The sequence below is a fragment of the Lissotriton helveticus genome, chromosome 6, assembly GCF_964261635.1.
Source record: "Lissotriton helveticus chromosome 6, aLisHel1.1, whole genome shotgun sequence".
Taxonomy (NCBI): Eukaryota; Metazoa; Chordata; class Amphibia; order Caudata; family Salamandridae; genus Lissotriton; species Lissotriton helveticus.
The window spans coordinates 1953424432-1953441560 of NC_136067.1; the positions used below are offsets into that span (position 1 = coordinate 1953424432).

Sequence of the window (17129 nt, forward strand, 5' to 3'; positions counted from 1 at the left end):
ATTGGAGGTGCTGATTGTGTCATGTATGCCGGCATGTGATAAAGCACGGAAACATCTGATTGCATCACAAGCTGTGGTCATGTCATTGTGACAGCATTTCTCATAGTGGCCATCAGCAGCTATTCACGTGTACAGAAGCAAATAAAGGCGATGCGGTTGTTTCATCCAACTACCCCAGTCTGTGTATGAGGAAGAAAGACCATATCTCGGATTTTAAGATGTCTACAAAAGTCTCCAAAAGTGCTAAGAGAAATGTGTGTTCGAGGCATGTGGGCTGCTGAATTCATATCTTACCATAGATCGACGCCTAGTGTTGGGTCCGGATGTTTGCACCTTGTTGTCTTGGAAGAGTCTTCGAAGTATCACGAGATATGTGACTTCTCCCCTGGACTACAGTGCGCATGGGTATCTTCTCCATCTTCAGATTGTTTGTTTCCGCCATTGGGTTCGGATGTACTTCGACAGCTCCAACTTTGGGACCGAAGTTTTCCAACTTTCTAAGGCCAAAACCTTCTACATTCAATGGTATTGTTTCCGCTCGGTATCCCTAGACTCAACAACATTTCCACCACTCTTTCCGTCGTCGACGCGGGATGTTGGGCCTTTTTGACGCCACGTGGGCCTCCTGCTGATGGATAGGACCCCCGTTTAAAAAATGCCCACAGTGTCAAACCAAATTTCCACACAGTGATGAGCATAAAGTATGCAACAGGTGCCTATCTCCGGAGCACAACGAAGAACACTGTCCAGCTTGTGCTCCGTTCCGGTCATAGAAAACTATCCAGAACCGAAGAGCTGCTCGACTAGAGATGCAGCGGCAGGCACCAGAAGGGGAAAGCATTTTCGACGACGAACATGAACTCCCAGAGGTGGAGGGCTCCGAAGACCTGGAGATACTCACCGTAGAGGCCCAATCGGACTCCGATGACCAGATCACACCGGGGCAAACCGTGAGTACCAAAGCCCCTACCCCGCCTCCACCTCCATACAAGGCTCCAGTTAAAACATCGCCTAAAAGCCTTAACCGTGACCGAAACACCACTTCAGAAGCCCCGCCTTCCGGCTCGGCTCCGAAGACCACACCCAAGCCTTCCGGTACCCCGGGACCGAGCACAACACTTCCGAAAGTGGCCTCAGCATCAAGTAAAACCGCTCAACCCAAAAATGTTGTCGAGCACAAAAAGGCCGTCGACTCAAAAACAGCCGCAGAGCCGAGAACGGTCGTCCACACCAAGAATGTCGTCGATCCGAAGAAGGCCGTCGACCCCAGGAAGGTCGCAGATCCGAAGACTGCCGTCGAGCTGAAGAAGGCCGTCGAGACGAAGAAGGCCGTCGAGCCGAAGAACGCCGTCGAACGAAAGAAGGCCGTCGAGCCAAAGAAGGGCGTCGCTCCGAAGACTGCCGTCGAGCTGAAGAAGGCCGTCGACACGAAGAAGGCCGTCGAGCCGAAGAACGCCGTCGAACGAAAGAAGGCCGTCGAGCCAAAGAAGGTCGTCGAGCCGAAGAAGGCCGCCGAGCCGAAAAAAGCCATTGAGCCGAAAAAGGCCGTCGAGCCAAAGAAGGCTGCCCATCATACAAAAGATGTCCAGCCTAAAAGGACACTCGACCCAAACAAACCCGTTGAGCCGAAAACAGCTCCACACCCAAGGGTCCTCGAGTCCGAAGCTTACCCGAAAACAAAAAATAAAGACAAGCAGGCGACCGATCCAAAATCCTCGGCGCCCAAGCCACGGACAGTGGAGGAAGAACTTTTTCATCCAGATCCAGTGTACCAAGAAGAACAGAGGCTGTATATAGACCCAGGATGATTTTATACAACCTGACGATCAAGGAAACCAGGATGACACATGGAGTGACCATAATGATCCTGATGACACATATGATATACAACCCATGCCCGATCCCTCTCCATACCCCACAAAGCCATCTATTACTGACGACACTGTCGCTTTTAACCAACTAGTGGATAGAGCAGCTCAGTATCATGGCGTACACATGCACACTGACCCCATTGAGGAGGATTTTCGATTTAACACCTTCCCAGCATCAGAGAAGAGTGTACGTGTACTCCCTATGCTAAAAGGAGTACTAAAGCACGAACCAGACATCTTTAAAGACCCAGCCAGGGCGCGTGTCCTTAATCCAAGAACTGAGAAAAAAATAAACCGGCCCCTACAGACCCCTCTTATATTAGGCATCAGCTACCACTAGACTCCCTAGTTGTATCTAATGCTAGGAAGAGAGCAAATTCACAAACAACAGGTGATGTTCCCTCTCCTGACAGGGAGTCAAAAATTTTAGAAGCCTCAGGGAAAAGAGTGGCCTCTCAGGCAGCAAGCACCTGGAGGATTGCCAATACCCAAGCTCTCCTAGCACGCTATGACAGAGCACACTATGACCAACTGGAGGGATTATTACAACACCTACCAGAACCCTATAAGGCAAAAGCAAACGACCTAATACAGGAAGGGAAATTCATCACTAACGCATCCATAAAATGCGCCCTTGATGTAGCTGATACAGCCGCTAGGTCTGTCAACACTAGTGTATTGCTACACCGGCATGCCTGGCTCCACATTTCAGGATTTAAAAATGAAGTGCAATTTACCATACTCAATCAACCTATTAACCAGGATTTCTTATTTGTCCCTGCGGTTGATACCATCTTAGAAAAGATGAAAAAACATACTGACACCGCTAAGTCCATGGGTGCACTTCAACTTCAACAGTCTAGGAGCTCCTTTCATCGCTCCTCCTTTCGAGGCTCAGGCAGAGGCAACACACCCCAAAGTTCTTCATCATTCAAGAGCACTACACAAGGCACCTTTAATAGAGGCTCCAATAGAGGAGGTTATAGAGGGAACAATAACAAGGGCAGAGGACGTGGTAATAATAACACCCGAGCCTCCACCGCCACCAAACAGTGACTTTTTCACATTCGTCCAGACCACCTAACACCAGTCAGAGGCAGAATAACACAATTTATACCAGTCTGGAACGCTTTCACTACAGACAGGTGGGTGAGACAAATTATCCAGTATGGTTACTGCCTGGAACTCACTTCTACTCCACCCAACATACCACCCAAACACAGTCCAATGTCCAAAGAACACATCACGCGGTTACAACAGGAGGTGCTATCCATGCTAGAAAAGGGGTGCCATAGAGCCAGTCCCATTACAACATCAAGGGACATGGGTATAATCTCTATACTTCCTCATTCCCAAAAATGACGGCTCCCTCAGACCAATATTAGACCTCAGACCTTTGAACCAATACATACTCTCAGATCATTTCCATATGATCACTCTCAAAGAGCAAGAGGTACTCCCACTACTCCAGCAAGGCGACTTCCTCGCCACATTAGACCTCAAGGATGCATACTTTCACATCCCCATACATCCAGCTCACAGGAGATACCTCTGGTTCACAATAGAGAGTCAGCACTATCATTTCAAAGTTCTCCCCTTCGGGGTAACTACAGCACCAATGGTTTTTACAAAGTGCCTAGCAATCGTAGCAGCATACCTCAGAAAGCAACACATCCATGTGTTCCCCTACCTTGACGATTGGCTCATAAAAGCCAACTCATACGCACAGTGTGCCAGCCATACCTCACAGACAATCCAGCTACTGGACAGTCTAGGATTTTACATAAATTACCCAAAATCACATCTGCAACCCTCCCACATACAGCAATATCTGGGAGCAACAATAGACACCTCCGTAGCAAAGGCATATCCAAATCCAGCCAGGATAGCCAACATACAATCTCTCATTCAAATATTTCAGCCACAACACTCCCTGCCAGCTCGAGTGTTCAAGCAGCTTATAGGCATGATGGCCTCCTGCATATTCATCGTCCCTCATACTCAGCTTCAAATGCGCCCCTTACAGGAATGCCTAGCACGCCAGTGGAACCAAGCTCAAGGACAACTAAAAGACCTAGTCGCACTTACCGCTCTCTGCAGTGGTGGAACCCACAAAACCTTTCCAAGGGGCGACTGTTCCAAGAGCCGGTTCCACAGGTAGTATTAACAGCGGACACATCACTGACAGGTTGGGGAGCCCATCTCCTTCAATATACAGTCCAAGGTCTCTGGACAGTCAAACAAAATACACTACATATAAACCACTTAGAGTTACTAGCAGTATTCCTAGCAATGAGAGCCTTTCAGAAATACTTGCGCAACAAGGCTGTGTTAATCCGGACGGACAACATGACAGCCATGTACTACATCCAAAAACAGGGGGGGGACACTCTCTGCAACTATCTCACCTAGCACAGAGCATATGGAAGTGGGAAATTCCACAAAACATGTATCCCCTGGCAGAACACCTCCCAGGGATAGACAACCCGATAGCAGACCTACTAAGCCGACACAGTCAGCAAATACACGAATGGGAGATTCATCCTCAAGTTCTCCAACCATTCTTCCAAAAGTGGGGACATCCAGACATAGATCTGTTTTCCACAAACGAAAACTCAAAATGCCCGTCCTTCGCCGCCAGGTTCCCACACCCGTTGTCACAAGGCAATGCGATATGGATGAACTGGTCAGGCAGATTTGCGTACACTTTTCCACCAACCCCACTGATTCCATTAGTGGCATGCAAACTAAGGCAACAGTCACTCACAATGATCCTAGTTGCTCCCACATGGGCAAGACAGCCATGGTACATAACGCTCCTGAAACTCTCAGTAGTTCCTCACCAAAGACTGCGTCTCTCGCCACAACTGCTAACACAGAACCATGGAGAAATCAGGCACCCAGATCTCAATCAGATGAACCTAGCGATCTGGCTCCTGAGGTTTTAGAGTTCGGATATCTTAACTTGCCTCCATACTGTATGAACATTATCAAGGAAGCGAGGCGTCCCACTACCAGAGCATGCTACGCAGCTAAATGGAAAAGATTTGTTATCTATTGTAATACTAACCAAAACAATCCATTGGATGCCTCCATCCAAAAAGTAATCTGTTACCTGCTACATCTTCAGAGATGTAACCTAGCATACTCATCCATAAGGCTACACCTTGCTGCTATAGCAGCATATCTTCAAAACAGACAACATGTGTCCCTATTCAGAATCCCACCTATCAAAGCTTTTATGGAGGGACTTAAAAGAGTTATCCCTCCAAAGCATCCACCTTCTCCAGTCTGGAACTTAAACATAGTACTTACCAGACTCATGGGACCCCCCTTCTAACCACTTCATTCATGTGAACTACAGTTCTTAAGATGGAAGGTGGCATTTTTAATCGCTATTACCTCCCTCAGGCGAGTAATTTAGCTACAGGCACTAACCATTCAGGAACCTTTCATGCAAATACACTACAATAAAGTAGTGCTTCGTACAAACCTTACATTTATGCCAGAAGTTATATCCACTTTCCACATCAATCAGTCATAGAATTGCCAGTTTCATTTCAAAACCCGCAATCCGTGGCTGAAAGAGCTCTACACACACTAGACGTTAAAAGAGCTCTGTTATATTACGTAGACAGAACAAAATCATTCAGAAAGACAAAGCAACTATTTGTCGCTTTTTCACCACAACATAAGGGTAATCCCATTTCCAAAGCAGGAATAGCCAGATGGATAGTTAAATGCATTCAAATATGCTATCAAAAGGCAAAGCGCACTTTAACAGTTCCCCCAAAAGCACACTCAACGCGTAAAATGGGGGAATCCATGGCTTTCCTAGGAAATATTCCCTCAGAAGACATATGTAGGGCAGCTACATGGTCTACCATACACACTTTCACGAAACACTACTGTGTTGATGTGCAAGCTAAGCAACAAGCTGCTGTGAGCCAGGCTGTCCTGAAAACTCTTTTTCAAACCACTGCAGCTGATAGAGGCGACCACCGCTAGAGGAGAAACTGCTATACAGTCTATGCTAAGATATGAATTCAGCAGCCCACATGCCTCGAACGGCAAATGCTACTTACCAGTATGCATCTGTTCTTGGCAAGTAGGGCTGCTGACATTCATATACCCACCCTCCTCCCCGGTGTTTGTCACAGCTGTATGGTTATCTTCCTTACATACATTTACATGGTCATCTCTTACTTTCCTATACTCCATCTTTGCCACAATGGCGAAAAACAATCTGAAGATGGAGAAGATGCCCATGCGCACTGTAGTCCAGGGGAGGAGTCACCTATCTTGTGATACTTCGAAGACTCTTCCAAGACAACAAGGTGCAAACATCCGGACCCAACACTAGGTGGCGACCTATGCTAAGATATGAATGTCAGCAGCCCTACATGCCAAGAACAGATGCATACTGGTAAGTAGCATTTGCCTTTTTATTCTGTGGTACATGAAAGCTAAGCCCAACAAAATTCTGCGACATTTGCTTTCATCTAAAATGAAAGAAAGAAAGGCAACGAATACAAAAGTGGCTGATTTGGGCTGCTTCAGGTAAATGGTCTGCCTCTCATCAACAAAATGAGGTACAGTGACATCCCCACAAAACACCCAAACTGCCCGGTTCATGGGCAGCTATGGCAGCTCTTGTGGCTTTCCCTGGACCTAATTTTGCATGGAGAACCAAAAAAACCAGCCTGGCCTCAAATACACCCATATTCAGTTTTACCAGCAGACGGAATTTGTTTTTCTAGCCCCGTTCTGCTCTTTGTATTTCCTTTTTTCTGCTTATTAAAAAAACAAATGGATTTTGCCGATTTCATGTTCCACAAAATAGTTTTACCCACTGCAATTCTTCAGCGGGCACTCCTTCGCAGCCAGCTGCTCCACAGCTGGGTCCATCTTCTGTGGTGCTGCAAAAAGTGCACAAAGAGTAGCGGACAGTTTTTCTCTGTATAATGCAATACTCCTGGCAATTATCTCTACTCTGGCCACAAAGTGGTGATGCATGTGCAAATTAAGAGTGAACATTGCTCAGGTCGTCCCAGAGCAGTTAAAAGAAGACGGTGTCCTAAATACTGTCCATAGACAGTTTTATTCCGCTTTTGCCTTTTTCCTACTTGGGACCGAATTACATCCTTTAGGAAGAGTCCATGTATGTTTGAAAGAAAGAGAAAGAATAAACATATGAAAAATTCTTCACCTATTGCTAGATGTTTGCATACCTTTATTAATAGAACATGATAAACATTTGCCAACATGCACACATTCTTACAAGTGCTAAAAATACACTTTTAAAGGAGAGTGGTGGCTCTTAAAAGAGACTTTGGATTTTTTTAAAAACATTTATTATTGTTGAAATCAAACAAAAAACATAAAGCAGCAATAAGACAGTAGAGGAGTCCATCATATACAATTACACATTTCAAAGCAGGTGTCATCTGGGAATCACAGAACAAACCCCCACATGCAATCACATTGGTAATATTAGACATGTCTACTAAATAATTCACACACAGTGGATCCAGATTGCGCAGATAGATACTTGCGTCATCCAGCACCTGATAAGTAAGTAATCACATTAATAGTCTCCAGATGAGGGCACATTATTAATATCAGATACATCCATTCGTTTAAGACGTTCACGGTGCAATTCAACTGTAGGGGATAGGCCGATGTCACCTCTGTATCTATTCCACCCCACCCCCCCATTTGCGGTCCCATTTCTTAGGGCATCCCCTGTGTTTAAAGACGTCTTTTTCAGCAATCATTGCTCTGTCCATATTAACTGCCCAGTCACGTACAGTCGAGACCACTCCCAACCCCCATTTTTGTGCAATATTACTTTTTGCGATGGTCCAATTCAATGAGGGCCATGTTTACTCTGTTTGTGTTAGGTCATTGACTTCCCAAATATTCAGGAGACATAGTTGGGGGGAGGCTTTCGGAGTCTTACCACCTGCCCTCTCCATCTGTTTCGTGACATCGTCCCAGTATCGTTGCACTATTGTGCAATCCCAGAGGATATGAAAAAGGTACTTGTTTGGTGGCATTGTCGAAGGCACAAGGGGTCAGCCCTCCTACCCATTTTGACCAAGACCCCTTTGTCTAAATATACACATGAAGGGTCTTAAATTGTACCAGGCACAATCTCATGGGATAGCCACTTCCCTGGGGGATGCCAGAGCTTCTAGCCAATCATCATCCTTTAATTCCCCCAAGTCCGTCTCCCAATATTACCGCAGGCTCAATAAGGGGTCTGGGCGATTATTCAGTAGCTTTTTATATGTGAGGGATATGGCCTTTTCATTCATAGTGTCGAGTATCAGTCTGTCCTCCAGCGGAGAGGCCTCGGGTAGTGGAGCATCCCTGGGTAAAACTGCTTTGACTGCGTGGCTAATTTGCAGGTACTAAAATGTTTCGGTCTGTGTGAGTTGGTATTTATTCTGTAGGTCTATAAAGAGGCCAACTTCCCCGCAATCCACATATCACCCACTGTCGAGATGCCTATAGGATCCCAGGGCATTTGCTAAGCTGACTTTGGATTTTTTGACAGTTTGGAGTATCTACAACCAACAGCAACTTGCATAGCCATTTTAAATAATGCTTATCTAAAAGTTTCTAGTCATAATTGGTCAGATGAATGCCATTTATACAGAAAATATTTCCTGTGTTTCCGAAGCTTTTAGAAACATAAATCATGAAAATTCTCACTAATTAGCCAGCTGAGTTTACAGTAAGCATGCTCAAGACTTTACTTGGAAACAAAATCCAATGATGTTGTTGAGCTATACGTGAAAATATGAATTTTTAAGTTTTAAACAAATTGATGAACTTCAATGTCTCACTTTATCTGGAGATAACTTGTAAAGTTTCAAAAATCATTTCTATATACACTTAAGCATCCTACATTGTGATGGGGCTCACTTGTAAGGTCTAGTATTAGGACTACAGCTTTCCATTTCTATCCCTTGAAAGCAAAACATTAACTTTTCCCCAACTGTTAAAAGAAGAACCATAAACTGCTTAGGGCTGCTTTTGATGCAGATAATTTATGCTATTGAAATGTGATTCATTGTGTGATTCATACAAATTACTTTATGGAATGTGGGTTAGTGCTAAAACTTACAAGTGTTTTTATCACTATGCATCACGAAATTAAAGCACAAATAAAGTACTCATTATTTTACTGTTGCCTTGTTGCCGATATAGTGTACTTTCAAATTTTAAACAATAGGTTGCCAAAACATAGTCTTGCCATAGCCATCTTTTACTGATAAACAGATTGCGGAATCTGGTGCACTTTAATATATACTCATGCCATCACCGATTTTTAACTGAAAGTCTGGCGTGATCGTGGGCTCAATAACACATTTTGGTACTAAAGCATACATGCTGTGTTTTGGGCACTCTAACATGTGTGAGCAGAAAGAGAATGTTTCTAGAACTTCAGTGTTCTGTTCCTGCACATAAGCTTCATTTTTAAATTGATGATCATGGTGTGTTCCTGGCTACATAACTATTCACAATCTGTTTTATTGTTAAACATTCAAAAGGTGTTTTCAGCATTGTGCACTTCGCAAACTTGGAACCACACAGACACAAGAAATAATTTTGAATGCTTTACACTTGGCTTGCTAGACATATGGTGCACTTTTAAACATTAACTAATAGAGCAACTGCTCTTGTGCATTGGCTTTTCAAAGTAAAGTGATTTTATCATCCTTTGTATTTTTAGTTATGTTTTTAATTTCAAATTTTTAATTTCAAATTTGTTTTATTAAGTTCAAGAGCAAGAATAACAGGCACAGTAAGGCGGTAAGCATGCAGTAGGGTTATGTAGCGAGCGAGACAGACAGGCACGTCTTCTCTGAGAGGCCATTCAGAAGCATATAAATCACACCTACACAGTATGGCGATGCCGGCATATAGTTGAAGGTGCCATGTAAGAATTACAACCAAACAAAACCAAAGGAAGAACTCAACCCCCCACCCTCCACCCAACAGCCCCTCCATCCTCCCCCCTCCCCGACCAGTATGCCAGTAGTTCGGAGTCTCCCTGAGTGCACTCTCGGGCTGACAAGTAGCGAGGTGTTTAAGGTTGTGGCGGAGCCTGTGGTGGGTCTGTGAGCCGCAGAATGCGAAGGTATTTGGGGCAAGTGATTTCGTGAAATTCCCTGGATAAGAGGGACAGGAGCGGGTGCCAGGTCTTCTGGAAGGAGTCAGTCGATTGTGTGAGTGTGGCCTGGATGCGTTCCATGCCCAGTGTGAACCACAGTTTGTGTAACCAGCCAGTGTGGGTGGGTAATGTGGTGGAACCCCAGAGTGACAGAACGTGTTGCGACGCTGCTTGCATGGCGATTCCCATCTGTTTGCCTCGCAGTGACCTTAAGGGAAATGTGAGCGCATTGGGGAGCCCTAGGATAGTGTATGCAGGAAAGCGCGGGACTTCAGTTTCAAAGGTGGAATCAATATCATCCAGTACCGCTTTCCAGTACCCTTGCAGAGCGTCGCAGTCCCACAGGAGGTGGGTCAGAGTGCCCCTTGCGCCGCAGCCTCTCCAACACAGAGCGCTTCGGAGAGGATTGCCCTGATTGAGTCTCGCCGGAGTAAGGTGCCAATAGATGGCCAATTTTATCGCCGACTCCCTGGCCGCAGTGTTACGGGTGGTGTGTGCCGCTCTATAGAATACAAACCCCCATTCCATGGGCGAAAGTGTTCTTCCGAGCTCCGATTCCCAGCGCCTTTGCCCCGCCGTTTTAACTGGGCCGGCCACAGGTGATAACATTTTGTAAAGGTCCGATATCAGGTGCCTATCCGAGTCTTTCGTGATCAGCCATTTCTCAAACGGCGTCATTGGTCGAGCAACTAGGGGAGCGTGGTCTGGGTGCGTGAGCCAGTGGCGCAGCTGGAAGTATTGGAACATGTGAGGTTTAGTCACTCCGTAGCCTTGTGTGATGTCGGCAAGGGGGAGGAAGCCCTCTAGGTCAAAGAGATGACCGGCTGAGCGGCAATCTGTGCTCCGCCACTGCAGGAAGGCACGGGGATCGGTGCCCGGCGGGAAGTCCGGGTTATCAAAGAGCGGAGTGAGCGGGGAGGGGAAGGTCGTCAGGCCCCGCCTGACCGCCACCGTGTCCCACGTCCTCATGATGGTGCGAGTAACCGGGGAGCGGAGAAGGTATCGCGGTCTATGCTGGCGGGCAAGAAACGGTACCTTCCACAGCGACATCTTTAGTTATGTTTTTGATAAATTTGCTTCAATCATTTTTATTTGTGATCCTTATATAATACTAACAATGCTAAAAGAAAATCCATTTGGTCCTTTTGGTACTGTTCACTATAGGCTTTCCAAAGCATTAGATTAACTATGGGAAAAATACAAGTTACTGTCTTTGATAGAAGTTATTTAGGAGATTGTTGGCTGTTGGGTTAAACTATTTCCAGGTGGTGAAACAGTACAACTATTTAGAGGTATCATCCCAGAAAAAGTATCCTACAAATCTTGCATGGTTGTAAAGGGTACAATGATAAAAATGTGTGTGGTGTGATCGATACATATGATATCATATATGGGGAATACTATGCAGCCTCTTTAAACATTCTGCACTGAGATGTGCTTACCCAATTTACTTAGATTGGAATTTTGAGGTTTGTTTTCTGCCAATTAGAAATTTGAATCCAGTAGAAGTAACATGGTAGGAGTTTCAGATAAAATCAAGTGGTTGTGATTAATATCATGAAGAGTTTGTTGGTTTAAGATCCTGCCCACACCAAGTTCACTATTGCCTAGGGAATGGATGGAGATAGTAATGGAAAAAATGTACAAAATATAAGAATGATATAATTCTGCATGGCATGGAAAGATACAATTGGACTTAGAGCTGGCTTTGAAAAATGTATGAAATTCCAAGAAAGGCAATTCTAGCAGCTGTTGGGCATGGAAATCCATTTAATAACTATTTATGGTAATATAGTGGTGGGTCAAACTTACCTGGATATGATACTTTAACATGCTCCTAACTAGTTAAGTGACTTTACATAATAGGATTAGTCCAGATACCAATTCTTTCAAATATTTAGTATGTGGACTGAAGTGACAGTTAGCAGATGATTGTGCAGGTTTAGCAGCAGTAAGTTAGAATTTTTAAATATATATTGCTTGTATTCCTTTCACTTGACAGAGATAGAGTAGAATATCTTGTTCTATCATTGACCACCATGAAGGATGTCATCTCTAATCTACACTATTATAAGTTGGAGTAAATTGGAGAGGTGTGGTTATGATGAAAGTTTTGATTATTTTTGTTGATAAATCATTGTTACCTGTAAATCTACAATCGTGTGTTATTAAGTGTTTACATATCAAAAACAAAATAACATGTCTGGCAACAGTATGTTCATTTATGTGAGGTGGAAGTACCTAAGAATCCTTAAAAGAGTGCAATAAATATTATAGCAAAGTATATTAAAATATCTTGTTAACTGAGGGTACACAGGAAAGTGAAGAATATTTCCTCAAACCAATTAAAAAAATATATATATATAAAAAAGAATAATGGATTTGTACGAACACAACATCTTCATGATTGTTTACATTCGAAAGGTCATACAGGCATAAGGTTTACCAAATTTAACAAGATAATGGCTAACTGGTTTATGTTTGAGAAAGTAGTTTGGAGGCTTGCTGAAGCCCTTTCAACATAATGAAGTTGCCCATTAGATGATAAGCCATCAACAATTAGTAACTCATAATATAATGTTTCATATTTATTCTGAAGACCAATGAGTTTGATAAAATGCTATTTTACATAATGCTGTCATTCAGACTTTAAAAGGCAGCACTTTTTTTTATCAATTCATGACTGCCACTGAGCCTCCTCATAAATTGCAATGAAAAGAAAAACAATTAGAAGGAAACATTACCACTGTTCTTAGTGTTAAACACAGTACAAAGTGATATGACAGGTGCTCAGAAGTGCAATGTAGCACCACAAAAAGCACTCCAGACCTCAAGATTTCAAATGGGTATGTTTCACTACTTAGAAAAGGAACACATTCTAGTAGATGAAGTAATTGTTGGAGCATACAGTTGTAATCACACAAGCACATATTGTAAAATGGATACAGTTAGTACTATACTTTCTGAAAGATTTGTGCGTTTACAAATTTCCACTGAACTATCAATAAGATTTTTAAAATTTAGGATATAATGCACTGCTAAATATACTTTTGTAGATATACTTTTCTCAGAAAGCGGAGGCAATGCTTAGAGTAGATTAGCAATAATGGCAGGTAAGTAATATTTAATAGGAAGGCATATCAGATAGAAAGCACTTACAAATGTACACTGAGCACTAACATCAATTTTGGCTAGCTGTATCCTTGAAAAAAGCCATGTACTACATAATGTATAATAAATTATGAAACACTAAATAGACCATCCAGACATTATGTAGCATGGATTTGAAGAGGCACTTGCTGATATGATTGCAATAGTACTGTCATTAAAGCTAATGATTGATGGCCAAGAAACCCTGAAAATGTGTATGTACTGTTATTGGAAAGTACCTATGAAGAAAACCTACAGCTAGAGAGACACAAAAGTTACATCCTAGACAAATCGTCGGGAGTATCTCATAATATCAAAGAAAAAGCAGATTGTGCAGGGGATTATTCTGTGACAGATATCTTTAAATTGAGAGTAAAAATAAAATCAGAAAGACAAAATATTACTTCTTAATTACTGAGAGACATCGACAGTATAAAATCATGATTCTCTCCGCTACCAACAAAATTAAATAGATAATAAAAAGGAATTTTGCAGCATGGAAATAATATCATTGATGAAATCTTTATTAGTTACAATATCATGAAAAGCCATCATTTGAAAAGTATTTCAGCCCTAAACACAATTGTCTTCCTTAAAATGTAGGTGTGAATTCTTTAGTATGAGTCGGATATTTTTCATTTAAGAAATATGCTTTATTCTCAAACATGCCCTTATGATTGCAATGTAAATTTGTTTCACCTACCCTGTATTACTAGTGAGATATGTAAAAATATAAATGATACCAAATTAGTATGGAGGACAAAAAGTTGAAACTTGCATTTAAATTACCCGTGTCATTTGAGGTGCAGTGATACTGTTCTGATTTTTATGCTTTCCTTTGTTACAGAAGAAGCAAGAGCAACAATATTGAAGCACTTTTCCAGATGCAGTATGTATGCTGAAAATCAACTTTGTGCATGTCAACAATTAAAACCTACCTTATTCAAAAAATGAAAAAACACATAAGTATTTAACAGAAAACAAAATGTAAGGTCTTAGGCACTCAACTTTACACTCTACAGTTCCTCACGCCCAGTCTCCGGCCCTGGTTCCCATTTATTAGTAACTTAACAGGAACCCAATATTATAATCACAGACAAGTAATACATTTAAAATCAAAATCTGGACATTGTGGTTAGGCTGGAAATGGTTTTCTATTGTGCCGGCATTTGGCAAGTTGTATTTATTTTTGTTATTTAAGAATTGTATGTTGATAGATTCTACATTAATAGTTGCCAGTGCTCTTTAAAATCAGCAATCAGAACATAGTCTTGAGAAATACATAGAACAAGATGAAAATAATTAGAACGCATGTAATTTTAGAGACTATCAAATGCAACTGTGGATATAGGTAGTCAGTGAGGCAAATTAGTATGTAATAAAAGGAAGAGAAGAACCTTCAACTTGGAGAGGGAAGGTGGAGAGAGGAGGAGGAATCAGTCAATAGCTGTAGACAATAATTCTTCAACAATTAACTGTTCAAGTTAATGTCAAATAGTAGTTTCAAACAACCCAGCTCCTGTTACCCCTCTCCCTGAATCCAGTGCACAAAGACTTTATCGATAACTCATGGCCCTAGATCACAGGGCAAGATAGGGGATACATCAATCATCAGCTCTGGATTTTAGGAAACACGGGCCTTTCAGGAGGTGGATATTGGATGGGTTGAGAGTTCTAACCGAACATAATTGCAAATCCTTCACAATATGACATTCTAACCTGGGCTGTGTGCACTACAAGGGATCAAACACAGAGCTATGTGCATGACACTCAAGTGAATTGGGAGTCAGTGAAGTTGGTAAAGGAAAAGTGAAGTCCTAGAGTACCAAGGGTCAAAGTGACAAGTCAGGTGACCTGGTTGTGAAGCTAGTGGGGATATGTCTAGGATTATATAAGAGTGGGTTTCAGCTTCCTCCTGTCTAGAAACAATCTCCATTGCTTACAGATTCTTGATTGAATGGATCATCTTGTATTGCACATGTAAGTGGTTAGTGGCAATCATGATGATGGATTATTCTGAAATTTTAATGGAAGTCTAGTTACCTTGCTCTTATAGGGTATCATTTAGGGTTTGGTGAAGCAGAAGATCAGCCATAAATCTTCAACTTTCCAACGCTGTCAAACCTATGGTGTCCCTGCCCCATTTATAAAGCATCAGGTTTGCACTGGTGGAACTTTTGTAAAACGATACAAAAGGGGATGATGGACGGAGCGCCTGAACAAATCAAACACTCACCCCCAGTCAACTGATCTGGGTTTAATCCATCACCATTCTTTAGTTCACTCAGCCACCCCAGTTCAGACATGGCTATATGCAAATCAGTCTGACCCTGTGCCTCATGGGGACAGTCCAGCCCGAACTGCCAAGCCATGTCTTCCCTGGACCGGAAACAAGCATCCTGGGACCGGTTTCGGATTCATAATCCTCATCAGCCAGGCTATCTTGAATCCAGTGGCCAAGTGAACAAGGGACTCACATCTGAGCATACCCTGCCACACTTAGGGCGAACAAAGCGATACAAAAGGGGATGATGGACGGAGCGCCTGAACAAATCAAACATTCACCCCCAGTCAACTGATCTGGGTTTAATCCATCACCATTCTTTAGTTCACTCAGCCACCCCAGTTCAGACATGGCTATATGCAAATCAGTCTGACCCTGTGCCTCATGGGAACAGTCCAGCCCGAACTGCCAAGCCATGTCTTCCCTGGACCGGAAACAAGCATCCTGGGACCGGTTTCGGATTCATAATCCTCATCAGCCAGGCTATCTTGAATCCAGTGGCCAAGTGAACAAGGGACTCACGTCTGAGCATACCCTGCCACGCTTAGGGCGAACAAAGCGATACAAAAGGGGATGATGGACGGAGCGCCTGAAGAAATCAAACACTCACCCCCAGTCAACTGATCTGGGTTTAATCCATCACCATTCTTTAGTTCACTCAGCCACCCCAGTTCAGACATGGCTATATGCAAATCAGTCTGACCCTGTGCCTCATGGGAACAGTCCAGCCCGAACTGCCAAGCCATGTCTTCCCTGGACCGGAAACAAGCATCCTGGGACCGGTTTCGGATTCATAATCCTCATCAGCCAGGCTATCTTGAATCCAGTGGCCAAGTGAACAAGGGACTCACGTCTGAGCATACCCTGCCACACTTAGGGCGAACAAAGCGATACAAAAGGGGATGATGGACGGAGCGCCTGAACAAATCAAACACTCGCCCCCAGTCAACTGATCTGGGTTTAATCCATCAACATTCTTTAGTTCACTCAGCCACCCCAGTTCAGACATGGCTATATGCAAATCAGTCTGACCCTGTGCCTCATGGGAACAGTCCAGCCCGAACCCTTTTAAATATCCACAAATCTGCCTATATTTCGATTATTCTGAATTGACAAACTTTGAAAAAAGCAGTCAGGTTGTTTGTCATTAACCTCCCTTTGCATGATGTATCTTACTGTACCTTACTCACCCAAGTCTTGCATACAATTATATATTATATGTATTATACCTGTCTAGAGCCTTATTGGTTGGTAGGCATTCCATCATGCAATACTAACCAGTTGTTCCAGATGAAAAGCTCAGCTATCTCCACTGTTTCACTCATCCCAAAAACCACCAATTTCAGAGACAAATAGTAGGAGCTTAACTATCTATGCTTCATATAGATATGTTAATATTCCAATATAGCTTTTACCAAATCATGGTTACGCCAAGATATTTATAATTATTTACATTTTGAAGTAGTTTTTCATGTAGTCTCCATGCATCTTTCATTACGCTCTTACTCAATGCCATTACTTTTGTTCTGTCAATACTTTTTGGTGGCTTTATTGGCAGAAATGGTGAAACATACTCACCACCCTTTGCAGGAGTGTATAGAAATTGGGTTTCTTATTGGCAGAGATATGCACCCTGTCC

At 43.0% G+C, this 17129-nt stretch overlaps 1 protein-coding gene across 1 annotated transcript in view; it reads left to right on the forward strand.

Annotated features, from left to right (window-relative positions):
* LOC144761982 (clusterin-like) overlaps positions 1-17129 on the forward strand; it is a 416511-nt gene that overhangs the window by 348862 nt on the left and 50520 nt on the right. Inside the window, exon 8 of the mRNA XM_078647148.1 lies at positions 14054-14095. Within this exon, the coding sequence (XP_078503274.1) occupies positions 14054-14077 (24 nt within the window). The 3' untranslated portion in view covers positions 14078-14095. The remainder of the gene's footprint in view (positions 1-14053; positions 14096-17129) is intronic.